General features: G+C 34.6%; 1 protein-coding gene across 9 annotated transcripts in view; it reads right to left on the reverse strand.

Annotated features, from left to right (window-relative positions):
- WAC (WW domain containing adaptor with coiled-coil) overlaps window positions 1-26,881 on the reverse strand; it is a 79,081-nt gene that overhangs the window by 24,266 nt on the left and 27,934 nt on the right. For 6 of the 9 annotated variants that reach the window (XM_019731533.2, XM_074324745.1, XM_074324746.1 and 3 more), the window contains exons 4-7: window positions 13,176-13,282; window positions 7,323-7,438; window positions 6,645-6,757; window positions 2,000-2,308 (exon numbers count right to left, since the gene is read on the reverse strand). In XM_019731533.2, coding sequence (XP_019587092.1) covers window positions 2,000-2,308; window positions 6,645-6,757; window positions 7,323-7,438; window positions 13,176-13,282 — 645 coding nt within the window. The remainder of the gene's footprint in view (window positions 1-1,999; window positions 2,309-6,644; window positions 6,758-7,322; window positions 7,439-13,175; window positions 13,283-26,881) is intronic. The other 3 variants (XM_019731535.2, XM_074324751.1, XM_074324750.1) reach the window with 1 other exon arrangement.

Raw genomic sequence — 26,881 nt, forward strand, 5'->3', positions numbered from 1 at the left:
ACTTGATGTCATTTCAATAATGACAGTTGTATAAATAAGAGAAAGAATATAAACAGGTAAGATATAGGAAGAAGAATACAAGATTTGTCAATGAGTGGGTAGGCAAAGGTGGGCAAGAATGTTGAAGAACAAGGAATAGTTGGGGCGGGGGGGGGGGCGACACAGTGTTGTCACTTATTGACAACCTAAGAATAAACTGTGGGAAAAGGGTGAAGTTTGGGACACACTGTATTCTGAGATGTAACAAATACCACCTGCCTACAGAAAGGAAGCAGATACAGGTATATATGAGTTAGAAATAAAGATTTGGAAGTCACTTATGCACACAACGTAGTCACAGAATGACTACCCAGCAAAATAAGACATGTTGAGCAAGGAAAAAAACAAAACAAATCACAGTAATAGACTAAACACTATTGATATTAAAGGGGCAGGAAGATAATAGAAGTAGAAAACTGAAGAGCAGCAGTAGCCCAGAAGACAGGGAAGGAAAAGTTTTAAAAAGGAGTTAAGAGATTAAAAAGTGTTAAGTCAACAAGAAGTAAAATGAGATAGACTTTTAAAAGACAATAGGATGTTTTTTTAAAAAACTGACAAGGATTTTTAAAATAAAATTTTCTGACCAAATAAATCAAAATAAAATTATTTAAGAACTGAAAAACCGTAACATCCTTTAGAAAGTACTATCATATTAACAATTACTGCATTAATTCAGTTTTTGTCTCTCAAGAATTCTTTGTAAATTTAATTCCGCATCAGGGTAAATATGGCTTGCACACCTGCCCTTGGCCCTCGGCTGAGCTCTAGAAGGCAAAATGATAAGGCTTGGGGTGGGGGGGTGCGGGGCAGGTAGTAGAGACCAGCTCAGATGTGTCCTCAGTCCATGTATGGCAAGACCTGCCCCAGAGAATCTTGGGACACGGACACACACACACGTACGGGCTTAGTCGATATGAATTTTGATACAAAGCAGCTTTGGGGAATTTAACATTTGATGATATTATGTACTATATGATGAAAGTATGGCTTAGTAATGTCTAACAACTGCTACAAGGGAAATTCAAATAACATGTATAAAAAGGAGAGGAAACTAAAAGCAAAAGAAATGCAATTATCTGAACCCTCTGTCAACAAAGTAAATCAATATGAAATAATGAATCAGACAATAGAGTAAATGCTTAAAGATTCATTATGTCCATGCAGCATCTCCTAAAACCCACATGACACTTAAAAGTTCCTCAACATTTCCTAATGCTAACCTACTAATGGGTCTACCCATGATAATTTATTTACTTATTGTCTTAAGTTTCTTAAAACATACTATAAAGTGTAAGTTTGGGATTGTTAGTGGTCTATGCAAACATACTTATCCCATCACTGTTTCTGTTTACATGTCACCTCCCAAGAAGCAGCTGGCACAATTTTTTTCTACATTTTCTGAACATGCTATGGTTATTAGCACTGAGTTGGATAAATACAGTTTGGGTTGCAAAGTTTAACTTCTACTCTTCAGAAATTAAGACTCCTTATCCTGTGGCCTATGACCCAATGTTCTAACTCACAAACTGAAACCAATAATTGCATGCTATGTAGAAATGACAAATTTTTTAAATGTCTCTATTCATACTGAATTTTAATAGAAAATTGAGACAATTTCTAAACTAAACCATCAAGACAATTATCACAAAAATTGAAAATTACTTTATACAAATACGTAGGGACAGTCATTTGGCTTTGATAAGTTATTTAAAGAAATCATTACTAACTTATAAGTACTGGATTTCAAAGTGTCAAAGACAAAAAACAGTTATGAGGCTTCATAATTAAAAATTAAAAGAAAAAGCTAAATATGGCTAACTCTAGACCTACATCTATTCAGTAACATTCTAAACCTTTTAAAAAATGTATAAGAGTCTTATTTAAGCTAACGGAAATAATGTAATATAATCAGAAACTCAAACTATAGTTCAACGTGCAGCATCTAGTAATAATGCCATACCTTTTCTTTCTGTTTTCTGTGCAGGGACAGAAGATGTGGGTGTAGGCAGTTTTGATAAAGTAGATGCTCCATTAGCATCAAATGATTTCTTTGGCTGGTGATCAGACTGTAGCGTAAATGGACTAGAAGGAACAGTGCTTGGGGTAGCAGTTGGATGAACCACTGGTTTGATGGGGTGCTGTACTGGCGTAGAACTACTGTGAGTCTCTGCTCTTGGCAGTCTGTAGTCTCTGTCATTGTGTCTGCTTGTTTGAGACAAAATATTCTGTGGGAGCAAACTACTGGCATCACTGGAATGCTTGTCTTCCACTTTAGTTCACAGTTCGAAAAAAGAGATGTTGGAATGACGGAAGGGGGAAGAAAAAAGATTACGTTAGAAGCCTGTCTTGAACATCAGCTAATTTACCAACATACCTGTACTTATATCTTTTTAAAAAACTGCAAGCCCAGTTAGTGTCTGCAGTTTTACTACTAGCATATAAATATCTAAATGCTGGACGAAGTTAGCTCCACTATAAATATTAATCTATATTTCAAGTGGGCTATTACTTTTTGGGGATTCTTTAGAACCACACCGTTGTTCAAACATAACATTTAAAAAAAAAATCAATATATGGAGTTATAACATTTTACTCAAATAAAAAAAATTTAAATATTTTAAAAATTGAAAAAGTAAATGGTCCATTCTTTTAAAATATAGATCACAGGTTCTAATAATTAACTGAATTATCCACAGTGGTTCAACTGCAAAGGAATATTAGCTTTATTTAGCCTGATTTTTCTGAACACTAACGTAGCTAATTAAATGGGCTCTAAAGTAGTTTCTGCTAGGGCTTAAATGACCTCATTTTGAGATGACTGAATTTATAATGAACTGTGTGCATTCAGCTAAGTAAATCAATATTTTAATAATGCTAACAAATACCAGAATTGGTTATAAAATCAAGTTACAGATAATGCTATCTGAAAAAAGAAGCCCTACATCTGCAGAATAGTTAAAAAAAAAAAAAAAAAAATCCTGCTGTTTATTATTAATTATATAGAGCCTCTTCCAATTTAAAGCTACAAAAATATTTTAAAGTCAGAAATAAGTACTTTTGCTTCTACAAAAACTACAAAAGGAGGAAAAATTCAACCATCACAGTAACAAAATTTGTATTTATCAAAAAAAAAAACACAAAAAACCTCTAGCCTAAATTATAATAATCAGTAACTAAAGAATTAAAATAATGTATGTTTTATGTTTCCAAGTAGAGAAACACCTTAAGATTCAAGCACATGCTATGTAATGGTAATATTACCAAAGGACGCCCTCCCTGTTGAATATTGTGCTGTTTTTTTCCATTTCACGGTTCCTGCAAGTCTAGAGACCAAGACAGCACAAGGAAGGAAGGACGCTGAAACTACAAGTCAGTTTTCAAGTCATCGGTGCACAACTCCTACATGTTACACCAAAACAAAAGGTACTGCCAAAAAACTTCAATCAGATCAAAACAGTCTTCTGACTTAATGACTTAAATGAAATTTAGTGTTATGAATTACACATATATAATTGTATCACAAAAATGAACAAATAGACTGGGCTATCACAGAACACATATATTTATTGTATAATACTATCAACTTGCATGCACATAAAAGTTAAAAACTTTTATTCTAGAGTTTCTTCCTGAAAAGAGTACTATTACAATAGAAACTTTTAAAGACAGACATAACAATACCACGCCCAATTCCCACCAATCCTGTGACTTGCTTACCCAGAACTTTTATTTCCCCTACCAAGAATTTCCTTTTAGTTCTGTATGACTACAACAGTCAAAATTCATGAAGTAAACATATTCAGATGAAAATTAAACATACTTCTTCTAACGTTTGTAAGCTTTGGGGGAAAAAACACGGCAGCAGCGTTATAGAAACTGAGGAAGATACACCTGCACCAGCTTTCTATTACCAGCTTTCTATTACTCACAACTCTACAGAACACAGGCAGTGACTATCTGCACATCCCCCACAACAAGGACATTTAGAAAATGTGTGGAGAAATTTTTGGTTGTCACAACAGAGGAGAGGGGAGGTGTGCTGCTGGCATCTGGTATGTAGAGGCCAGGTATGGTGCTCTGCATCCTACAACACTCACAGGACAACATCCCACAACAAAGAAATAACTGACCAAAATGCCGTTAGTGTTACTGTCGAGGAACCCCAACATAAGGTTTCTCTAACCATAGAGCAATCACTCTATCAGGCACATATAAAAGATGATAACAATAATCTAGTAGCAGTAATAGCAAATTAAAAATTTTATCCATATAATTTTCAATGTCAAGTTGTGGATAACATTTACTATACTGCAAAATCAAAACAAAAAAAACCCAAACAACCAAAGAACCTCTAAAAACCTGTGTCTACCTTTATGTCCTGACATATAAAATCTTCCCAATCCTCCCTATGCCCTCTGCACACACCCACATACATACACACTTCTTTTACTGGCAGTTAGGAATTATAAAGCTTTAAGCCTTACCCTACATGAACACTAATGTATTGGATATATGAGAAAACTCCGCCAACATTTTTGGACAGACTAAGTTAAATGCTTAAACGGCTTAGTATTACAGCACACCAAGTATAGCTCCGTGAACCAACAAAAAAATAAAAACAAAAGCAGCAGCAGCAGCAATACAGCTAAGGTCCTTTCCCAAACAATACTTAAAAGTCAAAAAAGTGTGATACATGACTACATTTCAACACAAACCCAGACTCATTTGACTCATTTGCACTTCTAGGAATTTAGCTAAGGAAGTAATCAGATAAGAACAAAGATAGGAATCAAAGCATTGTTTTTACAACAGGAAAAAGCTAAAAACCACCTAAATATCCACGGAGAGGGGATTATTTATAAATGAGGGCTCATCCAAAAAAGGAATACCCCGCAGTCAACATACCAAACAATTATAAACTGACACAGAAACCTATCCTTGAAATATTACTGAACAAAAAGGTTAAAAACAGTAACATATGATTCCATTTTTGGTGGAAAATATGTACATTTATATGAAGAGATAGAAAAAAGTATATGTCCCCAAACGTCCCTAGGCATGGGATTAAAATTTTTTCTACTTTTAAATAACAAGGGTGCATTACTTTTGAAATCATAAAGCATGAAGATAAACAATTTAAAAACACAACTGATTTTATTTCCTTCAGCATGGCTTACTAAAAAACAAAAATAGTATTTTCACTTCTGTCAATATTCCTACCAGATCTCAATTACTGCCTTTACTTTCTCTACCCCAGTGGAGAAGGAGTGACTTAAATGACAGGTTATTTTGCAAAGAATAAAGCAGACATACTAGGCTGATCTTTTTCCTCTCTGGGAACCATCAGCCACTAAGAGAGGCTTAGCCCAATAAGTGGACAGTTATTCTTTTTACACTCATTTTGCCATTCTTTATCGGTACCCACCCACACCTCTGAACAATTAGTTCAGGAGGCCCACAAGCTGGGTGCCTATTTTTTTTTTTTTTTTTTACACCTAGAGAGGAAAACCTTTATCTCATTTTTAATTGCCAAAAGTCAGTTACTTAGGTATTAGGTGAAATGGAGCTAGCACCCCACTCTTCTGTCTCAAAATACAATATTCTTAATTTCATAACTTCAGTACTTTAAATCACTTTGTTTTCTAAGAATTCTTAAGTACAATTTCACTAAAAAATGAAATGTTCTAAGGAACATACTTTAAACATTCAATCCTGCGAAGTTGTTACTGTTTAATCTTAAATAATTTTTCCCATCAAAAAAATTGATATTCTTTGCTGAGATCAAATAGATCTCCTACTTTTTTTGTATAGAATTATAGGAGGAAGATTAAAACACTTAAGTCTAAGGATTCCTAGAACACACTTTAAAATTCCTGAAATTTCAAAATTTGATAAAGGGCCGAAGAACTCTGTGTGGCATTTACATTTTATTCTAGACAAGGGAAGACACTGGAAATAGAACACGTTTAGTAAAAGCATCATATTCAAATATAATTTGAATTAAAAACAAATGTATGTTACTCATCTTGTCCCACTTGGACAAAATCTGGCCTCAAAAGAACGTATGCTTAACGTATGCTTACAGTATGGAGATGTTGCACAGATCTTTGATCATGTTGAAATCAGTTTCCAAATATAAGGATAAACAAGTTTTTTACTGATAACACAAAACACCAATAGGTACTTTGATGTCACTATCTGTAGGTAGCTCTGATTCAATTATTAGATTGAAACCCAGCGAGTTTTGGAAGGGATTTCAGTGTCTAGTATAATAGTACACAACTTGGGGGTGGGGGGTAAAGTTTCTGTTTTAAAAAGAAGTCAATCCACAACACGAAGTTGTATTTTTTTAACCACTCAACTGCATTAGAGCCATTAAGGACAGCGATGAATACATCTCTGTATTATTCTACTGCGCATACTTTTCCCTTTTCAGGGAAAATATGGTGGAGGTTAGGAAACAGATCCAACATAAAGGAAACCTTATGTTTCTATTTATATTAGTTTACATATATAAATGGTTATGCATATATATATTTGTAACATAAATGAACTACAGGAATGAATCAAACATCATTATTGTTTCGAAGAAAATTAATACTTACTTCCACTGGCAAACCCACTAGTGGCTGTTGCTTGCATCACCTCCCTTCTGTAATCCCTATCTTTTGGGAAGCTATTAACTGCCATCTTGTTTGCTTCTTTTTGTCTCTGTTCTCTAAAAATAAAAAATAGATAAACCCGTAAAAATTATACCAGATATAATGAGTCCACATATAACACTTCTGGCCAAATGTTCAACAAAATGGTATATGGAAAATAAAATAATTGAACATAGCCATAAAATCATTTAACTCGCATGGCAGATGGGATGCAGCAAACAGAATATTAAATGTTTCTCACTGATGGCAATATTACACCAATTATTTATGCCATTAACCCTACAACCAAAACTCTGCAACATTAATTCTACATGTACGAAGGAAAAATAATATCCTACAAGAATTATAAATGAAGATGCATTACAAATTGTAAGGATGATAACATGAATGTAGATTAATATGAAATTTTAAATTAAGTACACTGAAAGCCCTTGTGGATAGGGCCCAAAGGTAAACAGAGAAATAGTAAAGAGAAGTGGAAAACACAATAGGCCAACCACTGCAATTAAACACAGGAGGATCACGATAAGAAACCTAAACTTAGAATGTTTAATGTTCTAAGATGGTAACCTATAGAATAAAGAATGAAAAATATTGTTGAATTAGATTAAGAGCAAATACCTTTCAAGCCACTCTTTTGGTTTTTCCCACTGTGAAACCTCTGTTCGACAATTGTAGTAGTATTTTTTCCCAGAAGAGCTAATATGTTCAGACCAGTCATCTGCAGAATCATAAGGCTTAAAAATATTTTTAAAAATTAGAAAATGTTATTACTATTTAACCACTTGATATAAAGTATAAAGAATGTAGATGGTTTTCAAAGCACACATATTGGAAGACTTATAAGATGAAGGTGGCCTAAGTTAGGATGTAATTAATTATCTATCTATATATGTACTTTAGGAGACCTTAGTCTATGAAAACCTTCAAAGATAATGGAAAACCCTGTAAGTATAAAATTAAATAGATTAATACTAGTTGATTAGACACAGAAAGAAAACATGAAATTAACAATATCTTGACTTTCGAAAGGCATTACAAAGTTCCCCATTATCATAATTTCAGTTGCTGAAATCCAGTCACATGGCAGGGGAGGTTAGGGAACTCATTCTCAACTGACTGAGTTGATGGCAGGAGAGCACATCAGTTCTAAACTCTTAGGGCACAACAGTAATCACATACAGTATAAGAGAACAACTTGCCTGTATTGACTGTTACTTAGTGAAAAACAGCAAAAAAAAAAAAAAAAAAAAAACTTAAATGTAAACACAAAGCTAATTAAGGGCTATGAATTTGTTTCACCTTCAAAATCCATAAGATGGGTCAAGTATCAACTAAATCTTGTCTCATATAATACATAGGATCAGCAGCATCACTCATTGTCCTGAAACTAAAACTGGTCTTTTGAAAGTTCTCAGATATAGTCTCTTGTGGGTATTTTATAGGCACTGTAAAATTACAATGAAATTAGACAAATCTGAAAAGCTGTTTCCATGGAACTAATTTCAAAAAGTGGGGCCTTGCACTGGCCCCAGGAAATCTGGTAGAAGCCCAAATATACTTCAGATGAATTTCTTAACTATTTTTTCAAAAGAGCTTTGAGATTAAATGAAGTAAGATTATACTTTTGGAAGCCTATCTTTCCTTTCTTCTGGGTTCAACAGTAAAGATTTTGAGGCAGGTGGACAGAGGAGACCAGGGAAGATGAGAGTGATCTAGATCAGTGCTCTTCAAAGTGATAGTTTGGGGAATTGTTGCCTGTCCTGGACGAGATAAGGAGCTTGCATTAGAATATGTATCAACACACTGCTTCCCTAGCCAAAAGGCTTGCTTTAAGAAAAAAAACAAAAATAAAAAATCAGCTAAATAGTATATTTAATGCCAGTAAATTCATATTCTGGCACAACTTCAGGACAGTTAAAAGTTCAAAGACCAGAACTTTGAAGAACATGGGTCTATGACACTGCAGTGATTTTGCCTATCAAATCTTAGGTTAGTACAAGTATGTGTTATAGGATATAGCAGTACAATCACATACCAGTAACTTACAGCTTTCTTAAAACACGCCACTTTCATGCTTAAAAAAAAAGGTAAAATTGTGTGTGTGTGTGGGGGGAAGGACTTTAAGTAATGGAGTAATTTTTAAAATGCTAATGTGCAACAGGTGTTAATTTCTTTTTTGTTCCAAGGTATTTTTTTCCAGCTTTACTGAGATCTAATTGACAAAACTATAAGATATTTAAAGTGTACATAATGATGATTTGGATATACATATACACTGAAAGGATTCTGCCCATCTATCTAATTAATTAACACACCTGTCACCTCACATTGCTTTTTTTGTTGTTGTTGAAAGCTTTGAAGTTCTATTCTCTTACAAATTTCAATTATACTATACAGTGTTATCAATATTGTCACCATGTTATACATTAGCTCCTCAGGTGTTAAATTTCTTAATTTTAAAAAACGTATCTAAAATTAAGAACTAACCAAACAAAATGCCTGAAAACATTACAAGTTTTCTAAATTAGGCTCGATGTAATTGCCAACATATACCCTAAGGTAGCAGTTCTGCAAGTGCTGTCCAGGAACCCATAAGGGACTCCGAGATCACTGCACAAGATCAAAACTATTTTCATAATAAAACTAAGATAGTTTTGTCTTTTTTCTCCTCATTCTATCAAAGTGTTTTCCCAGAGACTGCATAAAGGTTTGATATCACAAAACACTGAATGCATAGCAGATATGAAATTCTAGGTATCTTCTATTATACTAAGTTAGGCATTAAAGACATGTTCAATGTCAATTTTTTTGTTTTAGAAATAATCATTTTTCTTAAAAATGTATTACATGTTAATACGTAATGGGTTTATAATTGATTTTTAAATGAATTACTTTTCAAATTTATCAGTTTTAATTTAATATGGTAAATACTGATAGAGTCCACGTAAAAAACTCTCGATGTTCATGAATGTAGAGCAGTCTTGAGACTAAAAGTACGAAAATGGCTGCTCTACGATTAACACTGAACAGTTACTGAGCCACCTATCTGCCCTCCACCAGTTCAAAACGTCTTTTAGAACTCTTCTATGAATACTGCTTTTCTCTTAAAAAAAAAAAGGCACCTTCCCTTTCTACTCTCTCCAAAACATGGAGTCCTACTACTTCTTCTTTAAGTTAAACTATGAAAAAGAAAATCTTAGAATTTATGAATTGTTAATAAAGAATGGTTCATTAAAGAACATCAAAGATGGCATTCACTGTGATAAATCATTTCACGGAATCCTGTGAGTTCTCTCATAAATTTCTTTTTTTTTTTTAAATTAAGTAGAATATCTTCAGGCAAGATTGATTACAGAAAAGAGATCCTGGGAGCCTCAAATTTAAAAGCTCCAACATATGCAGAAGATATTTAACTGATAAGAGGAGTTGGAACATAAATGGAAAGTCATCTAGGATTGAATTTAAAGTGCTTTCCAGCAAATCAAAATTGGTGAAGCATACTTAAAAGTGAAGATTCCAATTATAATGTCTTTAAATGAGAATGAAAACATTATTTCTGAGATTCAGAGATCTCTTAAAAAAAAACCCAACAAACAAGTATGCATAACTTATCTAAACAGTCTATATGATTCCTATAAGCCCTATCATGATTTAGGAAGGAGGAGACATTCAACAAGCTTTTCCTAAATAGTTACCATGGGCTAGGTAGGCTTTGTGTTAAACAAACAATAAAATGTTTATCACAGGACTTGGCAGGGAACTACATATAAATATCTTAATCTAATACTGAAAAAATAAGGTGACTTCAACTCAACTTGCAACAGTGACTATAAATCACTATACAACCAAAAGTCTATCTAGTACCCTAAATAATATTGTTAGTGATTTTCAAAGACAGATTTAAAACTTTAAAATCTCAAAGACAAAAACCCCAAAACCATTTTTCAAAAAGCTATTATTATTATTCCTTATTTTAACTCGGGTTAAAATAACGGTTACCTAATACTCATCTGTTCATTTATTCTTTCATTATGAAACTATTAGATGAAAGGTAATTTTATGTTTTACTTACTACTCGAAAACTTCCACTGAAGTAATTTTAAGACAAAGTCAGTTTACAAGTAACCTTCAGAAATGATCAAAAGCCCACTTCTAAGGTAAGATTGTAACTGATGTATGTGTCATATCTGCTGGGTACATTATAATGAAAAAGACAACTACTGGGAGGTTAATTATACCTATAGTTGAAATCTACAGAAAGGGAAACCCTGATTCTGAAAACAGGTAACACATTTAATCCATTCTCTAACAATCTTCAGTTTCCATTCACGTAATGAAATTCCCTGACACCCTTCATGTTTTGGTCTTTCAAGCTTATCTGATGCCTATTATTTATTCTGATTTCACTACGTTAATTCATTTCTTGTTCATCAAAATAATCGGAATTTGTTTTCAGTGAATAAGGTGTTTTGTTTTTTTAAACCAAAATAATGTCCACATGGCCTGCCTCTGTCCTAACAGCAGACAAATACCAAATCTGAATTGTCAGGGAGAAACAGAACTTTGCATTAGTGTAACTTTGTAAATTAATGGAGTTATTTTTGACAAAAATCAAGCTCTTCATTCTAAAATCCTGAGTGTATGTCTTACTGAAAATGACTCATCACAAGTAGTTTGATGATAACACCTGTGAAGTTTTATCAAGCTGTTGTCTCAGCCTCAAAAACACCCTTCTATAGTCTGTTCTGCGATGCTAGGGCTGGAATAACGCAAATTACATCCGATTTAGCCAGCTGGCCTCCGGTTAAATTCTGCCAACAGTAGGCATTAGAGGAAGACTGAAAGGCAGGAGAAAGGAAAAGCCTACTTGCCCCAGTTGGTTCTAGTTTCCAGCTCTTTGCTACTGCCCCAAACCAGACCTAGCTTTATCACACCACTCAGAGGTTATTAACACCAGCTCTGCAGGCCTCCTCCTCTAAGCTATTCCATTCTGACACTCCTAACTCTTCCTATTGTTCCTCAGCCCTAAGAGGCAATCACTACATATGTGTTCCCTCAGTGTCCCTTTTTGTTTCTTTCTGTCCTTAATACCTGCGATATCTGCTTAACCAATCCTGTGTATGAAATTCTGTATTATTAAATTGTACTAAAAATAGCGAGTCTGTTTATTTTTCCAACTGGACCCTGATTGACACAATATTTAAAATTATTCTAAACTTATTTTTATGAAAATATTAACATGGATGTCTCAACTTTCTATGGAAATGTACTATCCATACTGCTTCAACAAGGGACAAGAAATAATTAACTGAGAATCTTTCAAAGCCGCCTAAGGTATGATGATTACCCAAATATCCAAGGCAAAAATCTGATGGATTCAACCTACGCTTCCATAGCCTTCTATCTAGCTGTTCATTCTTTCTTTCCTATAATGTATTTTCCTCACGGCTACTTAATTTTTCAAATTGCAAATATGATGTTACTTTACCAATTATATCAACAGCTCTCCATTGCCTTTCTATAAAACTCATTCCTTGGCAAGATATGTAACTCTTTGTAATCAGACCCCCAGTTATCTCTGTAACCTTGAGCTCCTCCCATTCTTTCACATTATCAAAATCCTGTAGTTCTCCAAACATACTATGCTATTTTACATTTCTCTATCTTTGTAGGTGCTGTTCCTCTGTATGCTACAGAAATTCCAGCTCTCTTCAACTATTCAATCTGTTGGGTAGCACTACATATGCTTTAATACCTTCCTCATCCAAGCTGGGAGACCGGCCCCACCATGAGTGCTCCCAAAGCAACTTTAACATGCACAGTTTTAATTGTCTACTTTTCTAGCTCTACCACAGGTCACAAAGTTCCTTTAAGATGTGCCACATTTTCTTGGTTTTATTTCTCTACAACCTAGAAGATGCTTGGCAAATTGAAATCTTATTATTAAATTTTTGCTGAATGAATGCACTAGAACTTTCATTTGAATCTTGAATTAAAAAAAGTTCAAACTGAGTTACTTCATTTTAGAACTACCTAAAATTCCTCATTGGGTTTCATGCCCTTGAGAACAGGGACTAGTGTCTAACAGTGTATAATACACAGTAGGTACTCTATAAATATTTAAGAAGTTTATGCATTATGGAAAGAGTAGCTCATGTTAAATTACTTTACCTACAGAAGTTTCATAATCTGAGGTTCTTTACCTCTCCGATAACTCAATGGTAAAATTCTGCTCTGTATAGTAATACTGACGAAATAATGCCAAAACGGTGTCTTCTGACTATCCTCAGTTCTAGTAAGGCTAGCTCATTAGTTCAAACATATCAAGAAAAGGCCAACTTAGATTTTTTAAAAAAAAATTTTTTAAGACATTAGATTTAACAAGACTTGGTGTGAGGTGTTTTCTTTTTTGTTTTTGTTTTTTCAATAAATTCCAAAAAAACCCAAAATTGAGCATGTTCATATACTTACTGCATCTGAAGTTTTGCTTGGATTATTGCTTGGATTAGAAGAATGTGAATTTGAACTATGAAGAGCACTGTGGTTGTGTGAATTTTCTTGTGGAGAGTAACTGGTCCCTTAAAAACAAAAAAACAAAACAAAAAGCAAAACAACTTACAAGTGCTTCATGTTTAAATTGGTCTACCATACCTTATATATCATATGTATATCATGGCATATCCTTAAATCATTTACGTAAGTATTAGGAATATATACATATTCATACTTCTTATTAATATATAAAGTATTTATGAGCCTACTAAAGATGTGGCTTAATGAACACATATGCTACATGGCTAATATCCTATGGAATAATGTTATTTATAATCAGATGAGGAAAACCTCATCTGTATCATTTCTAGCAACTTGTAGGGTTTTTTACTAAAAGTTTTATTAAGGATAAACAGAAACACAATATACATAGAGGAAAGGGCACAAAAACTCAACTGATACAGAATAGTCACAATTATCCAGTATGTTTTTGCAATTATTTTTCAGTTTCTTAAATAGTTTCACAAATTTTTCAACTAAAACAGTATAAAGTTTTCAAAAAGTTAAGTCTCAGGAAAGTACTTGCTTTTAAGATGATAAAAATGTCATCAAGCTTTCTAATAACAGAACCTACTAAAAAAATGCATAAATGTAACTCATAGTTTTATGAATAATCTAAACATCACGGAAATCATCAGGCAGGATAATTTTTATTGTCTTAAGAAAAGCCAAGGTTTAAAACACCAGACTTGCAAAAACACTGATTAATGACAGAAAATGTTTCACCTCAAAAATTGCAGTTAGTATTTCAACTCATTCCACATTATTTTTCAACATCAAGTAACATAATTCAACTGTTTTTTAAAAAAAAACTGAGCTGGCAATGGTATGAAGACTACACTATAGTGAACAAAAACTGGAAGTGGGAAGAGCAATTTAAATGGTCCAGTGGTCAAAGAATTATTTTCATGCCCTTGAGGACAGGGACTAATAGTGTATAATACACAGTAGGTACTCAATAAATATGTAGTATAGGAAGTTTATATATTATGGAAAGAGCAGCTCATGTTAAACTACTTTAAGTAACTACAGAAGTTTTATAATCTGAGGTTCTTTAGCCATCAGAACCAGAGTTGCTATGAGTAGGAATAAGTAAAAACTCAGTTAACTATTTCAATCAACAAGAAAAACTAAATACAAAGGGTGCCAAAAAAATGTATACACACTTTAAGAAAGGAAAAAAACTATTAAAATTGTAATACTCAATATATACCAATAACAAAAGATAAATACAAGTCACATGTGTACACATTTTTTTGGCACCCCTGGTAGATAAAAAAAGGTGAACTGGGACACACAGATGACTGACGATATCCAAGTGGAAATGGTCGGCAGATTTATGTAGAACTGGGAGTTCAGTAGTGCATCTGAAGTCTCTTCTATTAGATGTGAAAGGTAAGGGACTCTAACTTTGCCTTGCATATAATAAGCATGCACCACAAGCTCAGAACGAAATAAGAGTAAGGCAAGAAAACAGGAAATAGCTAAAATTTAACCCCAGAGAGAGACCAGCTAGAAGCAGACTCAAAGACCCAATAAAGCTAGTGATGTGACAAAATACAAAAGAGGGTTACTTAAGTACTGAGTAAAATGTAGGTATAACAGTGGAAATTTCCTAACAGAGCTGCAGATTAAGATGCCTGATGTTTTCTTCATCTACTTGTTTTTAATTTTATCTCACTTTATAGTATATACTTATGTAAAACCCTGAACTATTTTAATAGAGTAGGTAACAAACTCAATAAACATTGTAAGAATGAACACAATCAAGAAGAAATCAGTTAAGAATAAGATCAATGGGCAGAAAAGTTAACACAGCAGGCTTAAGACTGCTATCCTTAGAAAGGCCTGCGTGAGCAGCTGGCCCTTGGCTGGCTTGAGGGAACCTAGATTTTAGGAGAGTTCCCACAACAATAACAGGTAAGAGTTGTTCACTATGCTTAAGTTGCTTGTGCATGTACTGTAATATGATTTATGCTGAACACGTGCTTTCCTACTGAGAATTCAGACTTTTGGTAGGTGCTAGGGAGAGTGCCTACATAATAAGCCAAATCTAATAAAAACCATGGATACTAAATTTCTAAGAAGCTTCCTTGTTACACAACATTTTTGTACACAACACAACAACTGTTCTCACAATTCAAGTCTGGAGTAATGAAGCGTGTCTCATGTGACTCTCCAGAGAGAAGATCCTTGGAGGCTTGCACCAGGTTTCCTCCAGACTCTGCCCCATTTGCCTTTTCCCTTTGGTTATGCTTTGCCTCCTTTCACTGTAATAAGTCATAACTGTGATAATGACTACATATTGGGTCCTGTGAGTTCTCTTAGAGAATCACCAAACCTGGGGATGGTCGGAGGACCTCAACACACTCAGTTACAAAGAAAAATTAATACTCCAAGTTTTAAAGGAAATCTTAGACCTATGCCAAAATTTGTACTTTTCAGATGTAATTCATAAAATTTTTTAAAAATCACAGGTTTATAGCTGAACACAAACAGAAGTGGTAATACAGACTAATAGAAAGCCACATACACTACTAGTGGAACTGAGATTTCCATGAAAATTTCCATAAACATCAGCAATAATGGCGAAAAGGCCAATCTTATTGACTGAAATGAACCCCAGAGTAATACATTAAGAAGTCTGGGTTAGATGTCCTGACATCTATTTACATACATTCTTGTGCAAAATGGTCTATGAAATGGCTTAAACCCATAAAACAAAGTGCCACATTATAAAGATTTGTTAAAAGGCACGAAAGGCAGAATATTCGATAAACGTAAGGTATGCTAGAAATGAGGTCTATGGAACTCTCATGAAGTTAAGATTCAGGAATTCCTTCCATTTTAGTTATTCTTAGTATCAATGAAAATTCAAAAATTGACAAGCACCCAACTAACTAAGCTCTTACCTCTGAAGACATGGTATTCCACCAGCCTGACAGACGTTCAGGCTGTCGTATTAGATAGCATTTAGGTCTAGTATGTGTTTTCAGAGGGTATAACATAATTAAAAACCAAAAGCATCAAGGCACATTAGCCTTAGACTTTAGAGTCAAGAGAAAACTACATCAGCTGTTTAGAATGAAGTCATTCTCAGAGACAGGAGCTTTATGAACAGGGACTAGATTCCATGTTGTACGAATTCGATTTATCTAGACCATATAGCAAAACTAACAAATGAAACTTTAAAAAGCGAGGAGCAAGATTAAGATACAGATATTTTTTGTAAAAGTGTAAGAATAAAGTGACCTTCTTAAACAGAATTCAAAACTAAGTAAAAGAAGTTTTACACAACCTGTGTTATGGTAACACAGGTGAGATCCAGCCAGGAGAATATGCTTAAGAAGTAAAGGAAAGGCAGATTTGCCCCAGAATAACATAAATACAATAAGCTAAAGCAAAGCTAACTTTCTATAATAAAAGCTACAATTTACATTCTTTACCAGAGCATTTTTTGGGAGTATTTCATTTGAGCCTTTTAATTTCTCCACTTAGTTCTTTCCAAACAGAAGTAACACACAAGCATAAAAGCAAAGTGATTATGCTCACCCTCCCCAGTGGCAGAGTAATGCGGATGGCAGTTATGATTTTCCAGAGCCATACCTAGAGAAAATGCCACAACACAATTTCTTTGAAATCTCCTACTTTATCTTAAAAACTCACATGATTTTTTGTATCTTATCCCACGATGAATTTGAGTGTTTCGGGATAAGAACACAAATTGTTTTTTCATTATTAGTATAATGTAGAACCTAATACTGACACAAAGAATAAGTGACTTGTGGAAGGTTAACACCCAAAAAGTAGAGCCATACATAAAATTTGAACTCAGAATTTTAATACTAAATCCAATGAATAGTCAAATGCACAAAGGAAGATAACATATATGCTGGTGAGATAGTCTCATGGATGCTAGTTGGCCCAACAAAGTAAAGGAAGCAAAAGTTGTTTATATGGTCCAGTACTCTTTATGCTCTGTGTCCATTACCAAGAAAAATGCTTACTATTTTAAAGAAAACGAAACTACCTCCTTGAGAAAAGTAGCATTTGCAGAAGTGAGATAAAATTGGTTTTAAATAATATACATTCAAACCAACGTTAAGAAATTAAAGTTAGGATTGATGAAGCAAGTCTTAAAGGCTTCCAAGAAAGGGATACTATGACCTTGTCCCTGACAGAACCTTCAATATTTAAAAGGCAGAATAAATAATCCTTATTTGGCATCCTCTAAAACTTCAGAAGCTGGATCTTAAGGGTAAAAAGAATATAACCTACACTCTGAGTAAGACAGAGCCCTAGGAGAGTACTCTGAAAAACAGAACAAAAAATGCAGCAAAACATACTGACTCAGCAAGAAAAGGGGGCACTAAAGCAATCAGATTGCCCTCCCATTTAGAAAAAGGAATTCAGATATAAGCAGGAAACCAGGAACTGTATATACAATTCTACATGAACAAACAAGGCTGGGAACTGCAACCAGCTTTTCAAAAGGTGAAACAGTTTTCACTCTACTAGTGGCAAAATATTATGGCATTATGTCTTTATTCAGAACATGACAATGAAGAAACAGGTAAGGTATACCTAATATCATACTAAATGAAAGATTTCAAGGACCCCAAATGCTTTCCAAACTAATAAAAGCAGGTAACAGGTATGACTGAATAAGATTCAGTAGTGACTCTCAAACTTCAGTATATTAAAAAAAACAGATTTCAAGGTTAAATCTCAGAGATTCTGATTTACAGTACATGAGATGGAACTCCCAAGACCTGAATTTTTAATGAGCATTCTCATGATGGTTTGGTGTGGTAAGTATCTAGGCCACATTTCATTCTAAATATCGTACTGCCTTCCATTGTCTTTGGTCCTCCTCTCAGTACCCCAAAACCAGAGACAACAAACCTTTAAAAATAAGGGGATTTCATGAAGAAAACCAGGTATCTATAGTGGGTATTTCTGCCATGACATGACAAATATTTTCTTGAAAAACACTGAATTCTGCAAAACTGCACACTAAGAACAAAGTCTTATGGGAAAAATAGAGTAGAAACAAACGAGTAACTCAGTATTATGCAACTTTTTATAACCGGAACACTAACAAAGACTTGAATAGCAGAAGCAAGCAGCTCAGCATGGCTGTAGATTGCTTCAGGGGACATTAAAAATGTAAAAACTCATTAAGATAGAAACACAGCTTGCTGCGGCTGAGAACAGGGAAGTGAACTCCTCAGCACTGAGACTACACTTTAAATTGACAGAGGAGAAGGTGGAGCTTGATGTCATTTCCCAATTTACCAATTGTATATGAGCTTATGGTGGTAAAAAATAAAAGTTGTGGTAACCAGCCTGTCACGGGGGGGGGGGGGGGGGGGAGATGAATAAGATGATGGGTCAACAATTGGCTTTCATTCAAAAGTCCCCTCGAGTTGAGTTACTCCCTCTAGATCTGCGCTATGCAAATGATATCCATTAGGCATATACAGCTATTGAGCCCTTGAAATGTGGCTACTCTAAATGGAGATTTGCTATATGTGCAAAATACACACTGGATTCAAAGACTTGGTACAAAAAGAATGTAAAATAGCACATGAGTATTTTTATATTGATGACATGTTAAACTATTTTTCATATTATTTGGTTAAACAGTTTACGTTAAAATTAATTCCAGATGTTAGCTACCAGAAAATTGTAATTGCACATACAGTTCATGGGACAGCACTGCTCTAGATGAAAGAGCCCAGTGACATTTACTCAAAGGGGGCCAGGGATGCTTACTACGCGTAGGACATTTCTCAAAGAACTGTCCCATGTCTGAAAAATTAGCTTATAATTAGCTGAGCCTAGAACCTAGCTCTGCTTAATACGCTGAGTTTTCAAGGAATGTAACTGCAATGCAAATTGTACTGTAGAGAGTACTTAGTTTTGTTTTGAATTTTTACCAAGATGTTTACCACTTGGAAAAATCTCATCAATAATGCCATAGATACAGCTGTACTTGTATCTATTGCAAACAAATGCTATTAAGTCCTTTGTTAACAGATAGGGCCAAAAATTATCAAACTAACAAAAATAAATGAAAGATGCAACTCTCACTGTATTTCATTAATAAAGCTTGTTTTAAAAACAGTACTGATACCCTGTATGTTTATCTTAAATTAATATGCTAAATAGTTTTAGCAGTGATACAAACTTCCTTGTGAAAAATTAGTTTATTGTATCATTTCCTTTGGAACTACCCGTGTCTTCCCTACTCTTACACATGTAGGTAGCATATATTATTTATCTTTATCTACAGGCTAGAAATGGGGATTTTACAAAATATTTAACATGTACATGCACAAGAATGAAGGTGATTTAGACCCCTTCCCCACACCATACACAAAAACTAATTCGAAATCAATAATAGACCTAAATATAAGAGCTAAAACTATAAAACTCTTACAAGAAAATAGACATAAATTATTACCAAAAGAGCAAGTGAAACAAGGAAAAAAAATTGCTAAATTAGATTTTGTCAAAATTAAAAACTTTTGTGCTTCAAAGGACATCAAAAGAGAAGACAATCCACAGAATGGGAAAACATTTTCAAATCACATGGAAAGAACTTTAATCTAGTTCTACTAGTAGAAACTCTTACAATAATAAAAAAAATAATCCATTTTTAAAATAAGCAAAAGATCAACAAATATTTCTCCAAAGAAGACATACAAATGGGCAAAAAGCACATGAAAAGATGCTCAACATTAGTCATTAGGGAAATGTAAATCCAACCTGCAATGAGATACCACTTTGCACTCATTAGGATAGCTACAGTCAAAAAAGACAGTCTGTGACAAACTACTGATGAGAATGCAGAGAAATTGCTGTTGTCAATGAAAAATGCTCAGCTGCTTTAAAAAAGTTTGGCCATTCATGAAAAGGTTAAACATAGAATTATCATATGACCCAGCAATTCTACTTCTAGACATTATGTCTACGAAAAACGAAAACATGTCCACAAATGTTCATAGCACATTATCCATAACAGCCAAAAGATGGAAACAAACCAAATGTCCACCCACTGATTAACAAATAAATAAAACATGGTATATCTATACAATGGAACATTATCAGCAACAACAAAAAAGTATTGCTACATGCTATAACATCCATGAACCTTGAAAATATTATGCTAAGTGAAATAAGCCAGTCACAAGACTACATATTACAGGAACACACTTATATGAAACATCCATAATAGGAGTATCTATAGAGATAGAAAGGAGATTAATGGTTGCCTAGGGCTGAGGACAAAAGTGGGGAGCAGGACTGAGGAGGGTGATAGGGGTTCTTTTTTGGGTGCTTGAAAATATTAAAATCCACTGAAATGCATACTTTAGATGTGTGAACTGTATGGTACGCTAATTACACATCATTAAAACTGTTACCAAAAAGGGCAGCAGTCACTAAAGACCACATATCATAGTCCATTTATATGAAATGCCCACAACACGAAAATCTATCAAGACAGAAAGTAGATCAGCTATTGGGGGGTGGACAGGGAGAGGAAGAAAATGGGGAGTGATGATGCCAATGGGTATGAGGTTTATTGGGGGAGGGGAAATAATTGCGTAGTATGTGAATTATATCTCAATTTTTTAAAATAACAAATTAAAATATATTTAAAGGGCAGGAAGGTTCAGTCTAAAAGTTGAGACACTGATTTAGTAAAAAGAGCACCCAATCAGGCAGTCTGGGTTTTAGTACGTATTTTGCCTCCACCTTACTAAATAAAAATGAGGTCATCTAACTTGTACGGTTACCTCTGTCAAATCAGGTATGGGTCTGACGGTGTGTGACTGCAAAGATGACAACTGAGCTGAAATGCTATACACTTATGAATGTTACTAACCTCTTTTGATCTTTCACCTGACTTTTCATTAAAGTTTAGAGAAGATTTTAGACTAAGATTTTTATCCTTCCTCCTATTAGCTCTTGGTGAAGGCTTTATTAAGAAAGTAACAATATTCATAGACACAGACAATGGTTTGGTGGTTGCCAGAGGGTAAGGGGGGTGGGGGGTAGGGGGTGGGAGATGAGGGTAAGGGGGATCGAATATATGGTGATGGAAGGAGAACTGACTCTGGGTGATGAACACACAATGGGATTTATAGATGATGTAATACAGAATTGTACACCTGAAATCTATGTAATTTTACTAACAATTGTCACCTCAATAAATTTAATTAAAAAAAAAAAGAATGTTTAATGAAAAAAAAAGAAAGTAACAATAAAAGCCTAGAGCCTTTTACCATTTTTCTCTGAAAATAAGACCTAGCCGGACAATCAGCTCTAATGCGTCTTTTGGAGCAAAAATTAATATAAGACCAGGTCTTATATAATTTATAATATAATACCCGGTCTTATATTAATTTTTGCTCCAAAAGACGCATTAAAGCTGATTGTCCGGCAAGACCCGGTCTTATATTAATTTTTGCTCCTAAAGACGCATTAGAGCTGATTGTCCAGCTAGGTCTTATTTTCGAGGAAACAGGGTAATTGCCTAAACCCTCAAGATTCGGTGCCTTATACTTCTATTTGCTTTGAATTGTCAACATGACTCTTGACTCTTCAGTGATCTCAGACACTTGATTCAGTACCACACAGATCAAATAGCATTACAGAGCAATGTAGAATGAATCCTGGAGTAAGGCTCTCCTCATTCTTACTGACTCCTGCAGAAATTTACTGGGTTCACCCTAATATTCTAACTGCTCTCCCACTGTCATTCTCATCTCCATTTTCAAAACACTCTCTACAGATTAGTCAAAGTAACCTTTTAAATGTGTATGTCAGATCATGAGATGTGTTTTGAATTTCATGAGTAGAGGGAAGTCATTCAAACTCCTCTGGCCCCACTTACCTTTCCAGCCTTATCCTGCAGCACTCACCACCACCACCTTGCTCACTACACTTTAGCTATACCGGTCTCTCTCAGTTCTTTGAGTACATGCCCAGTTTTTTCCTACCGTGGATCCTTCTATCTCCTTACTTGTATCTCCCACTCTTTGCCTGCCCATTTCTTGGCCATCCTTCCAGCTTAAATGCAACTCCTTAGAAAAGCCTTCCCTGACCCCTCAATCTAAAACAAGCCCCCTATCATAGCACACCTCTCTCCTTAATAGCTATTTTTAAGCAGTGTGATTAGACTACATCTGACATCGCTCCCTGTTTTGTTTTTAAATTAGTTGAGTGGCTAGTCTAAGGAAGGAAAGCATCCCTTTAAGAGAAAAAGAATATACGTTAGTGTAAAAAATAAAAGCAGTTTTTGAGAAAGTTATGAAATTATAATAAGATTCTGAAAGGGTGAACAGCAAACAATGTAATTGAAAAACCGAGTATTATCCTTTCTCAAACTGACGCCTTCAGACACACAGTACAGGAAACACAGAGAAAACAGAGGCAGGTCCTGGCATGTCTGCAGGTCTCTCCAAGTAATTTTACCTTCTGACTCTAATCAACTGAGCAAGAAGTAGCTAATTTCAACTTTGGAAGCCTCTTGGTACTCCTCAATTTAAGAATGGGCGAAAAATGGATGCAAAGGAATCTGCAAGTATTTGCCATGCCGTCATGTTTCACACACTTAAACTCAGTTACATTAAGAGAGAAAGAGAAACTACAAAGATCATCTAACACAAGAAGAGGTCTAACTGGGTACAATGAAGTGAAGGCTAAACTTCCATCAAGGGAAACAGTATGAGCAGTGGCATAGAAGTCAGAAAGCACCGATGACGGGTCTGAGGACAATGAGTAAAACTAGCTTACAGGAACATGAGATTACTGTACGTGAGATAAAAGCGGTATAAAGCTAAGTTAAACTAAAGACTATTCAAGGGCCTCGGAAGCCAAACTAAGGAAAAAATGGAATTTTTCTTCTGTACAAGGAACACAAAATAAACCATTAAGAACCTAATTTTTGCTTTTGAGTATTTTTTTGATGCTTTTGAACAGTACTGGGTGCACCATGAAAAAGCAATTTACAAGTATGCATTTTTAAAGACAACACAAAAGACTAAAGAGGATTCTTTTTAGAAAAATGGTTGTCTAATATTTTCCCCCAACTTTAAGCCACAGAATGCTTTTCTGACATGGTTGGCTGGTTCATCCTTCAGGTGTCAATTCACAAGTCACACTCTAAAAAAGCCTTTCCCTGACCACCTTCTACCCCTTGCCATCTCTACTTTCTTTATACCACAAGTCACAGCATGAAATGATCATGCTTGTCCACTTTATATATATATTGTGTCTCTTCCATGAGGAAACATCTTGAGCACAGAGACCTTGCCTGTCATACCATGACTACCGTCCCTGTAATTACAATAGTGCTTGGGTCTGCCAGAAGACGCTAAAATAAAGTGCACGCATGAATGGAAGCCCAATTCTTAAAACAGGAGCTGCTCTTATTGCAATGGGGTAGTGTGGGATTAAGGATCAACTAGCACAGTCACAATCCTGGAACCTGTAAACTCCATGCAGCATGATTTAAAAAGGAATGATATAGATAATCTCTAGAGATTAGTTGTCAAAAGGCTGGGTAGTGGTAACAAATCCTGTGTCATATGCAGGTATATAAACTTTACCTGTTAAGTGTAACTAATATGACAAAGCAAAAAAAGTTAAGAAACGCATTACCTCCAACTCTCACTGAAAATGTGTAACTCAATACTTATTAATAGGAAAAATTACCCTCCAGTCTATTACTTGTACAACATAATATAAACTGGAAAAGTTCTTCTCCCAAAATTATGCGGTTATTAGAAAAAAGGCAGCGTATTACAGCAGTTACCTCAAGGAAAACACCGAGTAAGAGTAAGTTTTCTCTTACAGATAAGACATTTTTAATATTGCTCTTGTGTGTCTCTTAATAGACACACAAACAGCATTTATTCTAAAACTCCATCTGTTTCTGTTGTTTAGTCAACCTCCTTTTGTGTTGAGCGGGCTACATTTTGATACAGCTACTGCTGATCTAATACTGGATATTTTGTGTCTAGATGTTCTCCAACTCTGAAATGATTGTCTACTAAAAAAGAAACATTGCCACAATGCCTAAACCAATTTTATACACATTAAGTGGCAGATGCACATGTTACTAACTATGAAGTATTTTAAAAATAAAAACAGAGGCTTGGAATAATTAGGGGAGAAGCACCAACAGATCATATTTGCTGATAATGTTTAACCTACAGAACTGGATAGCAACATACTTTGGACAAAGAAGATTACATTCTTCACTCTCCTTTCAGTCCCAATCATTCTATTCCTCACCACCCTCTTTGCCCAATCCTAGCTCTAGCCAGACTTAGATTATATAGGTTTATTGAGGAACTGTTTCAAACTTTCAAGGAAAAAGTTAATTCCTGTAGTGTATAATCTGTTCCAGAAACAGATTCAATCATAAAAGAAACCAAGTGCAAAATCCTTGACAAAGATGACAAGAACCATAGAGCAGTCACAGAATTAAGAGAATTCACAACTATATACGTGTATATATATATATCTCAGTCCAGGAATGCACAATGGCTGAATATTCAAAGACTTGTATGAATATAAACCTTGAATTTAATTTTTTAAAAATACACTATCAACAGATATTAAGAGGACATCTGATAAAATTTAAGACTTCTAACAAAGCATTAAGAGCTAAATGTAGGAAAAGATGGGTACTTCCTTAATCAAGACAAACTTCAAATAGGGATGATCTTTGCATAATGATGATTTATCACCAAGCAATTCCTTTTAATACTAAGAGTGCCAAGAGTCTTTATCATTTTTTAAAAATTGTAACAACTTATTTTCTAAAGTAAAGAACAGGTGTCAATATTATAATCAGAAGCTACAGAAAAACATTAGGAAAGATAACTATCCTCACAGGCTTTTTTCTGTTATATGTATAACACCCAAAAACAGAATCATACTACTTTATATGTGGCTTTTCCTATTTAATACCCAGCAACATCCTCACGCATAAATGTAACTGGCGACATCATACCCCACACTGCATGCATCTATAATATACGTAATCAGAGGGACACTGATATTCTCTGTTTACCATTTATCTACGTGTTGAATTCCCAAGCCACATAAAAATGAAACCAGCAATATCTAACATTGAAAAGAACCATGTAAAAGTCATCTTAAGATACTTATTTCTGAATTGATTTTAAAAGCCACTCAATGACTGAAATGATAAATGTTTTAACAAATGATTGAGACAGGAAATATTGATAATGAAAATTACATTAAAAGCAGCTTTTCAGAAACATGACACCATGAGAATAGGTTTTATAGAGGGCAGGTATAGAAACATATCAAGATTAACTAAAAAACACCAGAAGGACATTTAATCAAATTCAACAAAGGAAGTCATCACAACCCAACAAACTGGTACTAACAAAGAGTTTCAAGAGACAACTGAATCCACACTCAAGCACAGAAAAATACTCTAAAGTCTGTAAAGATAATGTATTTTGAAAATTATGGCAGGCAGAAGAGGTGGGAGAGAAGGGTCACTTGGCCCAATTAACTAGAAACCTACCTGAATCAGAGCCTTGCCACTCTAAATCTTTGCCAGGACTCCCAGATGACAGAATTATGTAATCAAATACAGGAAGTTCAGAGAAAACAGAATGAACTGCTTCTTTCCCACATTATCACTCTCCTCCTAAAAAATACATCCCACACTTTTTTCCCTGATATAGACTCAGATTATGAACCAGGAACTTCTAAGGATACAAAATTAAAATAGTGTACAGGAAAATATGAAACAGAATCAAAGAGAATCTCAATCATACATGATATGTATTTTATATATTCTGTCTATTTTAAAGGCCCAATAGAATAACGTCACTCAAGACAGGTACACAGAAACTATCCCACACAGAGTCTGTGCAGAGACCAATGTGGGGGAATATAACAGAAACAGGTAAAGAAAATACTTCGAAAGAAATCTCAGGAAACCGGTAACTTTTTAGACAAATTCCGTTCTATGTCAGAACAGAGAGCACATAAATTCTATGAAACAAAAAAAGAGATATAAGACAAGGTAAAAAGCAGGGGAGCTGGAATAGGAGGAACTTAGGGAAGAAATGAAATCATTAAAGAAACAAACACCCCATTAGAAGTAATAAAAGAATCAACATTGCTGATGCAATGTCAACCATAAGGAACACTGACCTCAGAAGTACCACAAAGCAAAGTGGACAAAAAGGATAGATGATAGACAGCATTTAGCAATAAAATGTCCTATATGAAAGATGGAGCCAACATATGTAAAACTAGAGGTCCTGAAGAAGAGGATAAAAAACAAAGATGATGCTCATGAGTATAATACAAGCTTTCCTGAAAGAAAGGAAGATCTCAATCCGGAGAGTGAACAGGGCTCACCATATACAAGGAAGAAGTAATGAAGAACCAATAAAAATTGACACGTCTTTCATATCCTAGTGAAGCTGCTTAATTTTAAGCATAATGAATATGGCGGCAGAAACTTATAAAACAAACAAGAAAGGGCTGACCTCAGACTTCTCCATAGAAACATTAAATGCCAGAAGACAGTAGTAATGTCTTGTGCTAAGAGGAAA

The sequence above is a fragment of the Rhinolophus sinicus genome, linkage group LG02, assembly GCF_036562045.2.
Source record: "Rhinolophus sinicus isolate RSC01 linkage group LG02, ASM3656204v1, whole genome shotgun sequence".
NCBI lineage: Eukaryota > Metazoa > Chordata > Mammalia > Chiroptera > Rhinolophidae > Rhinolophus > Rhinolophus sinicus.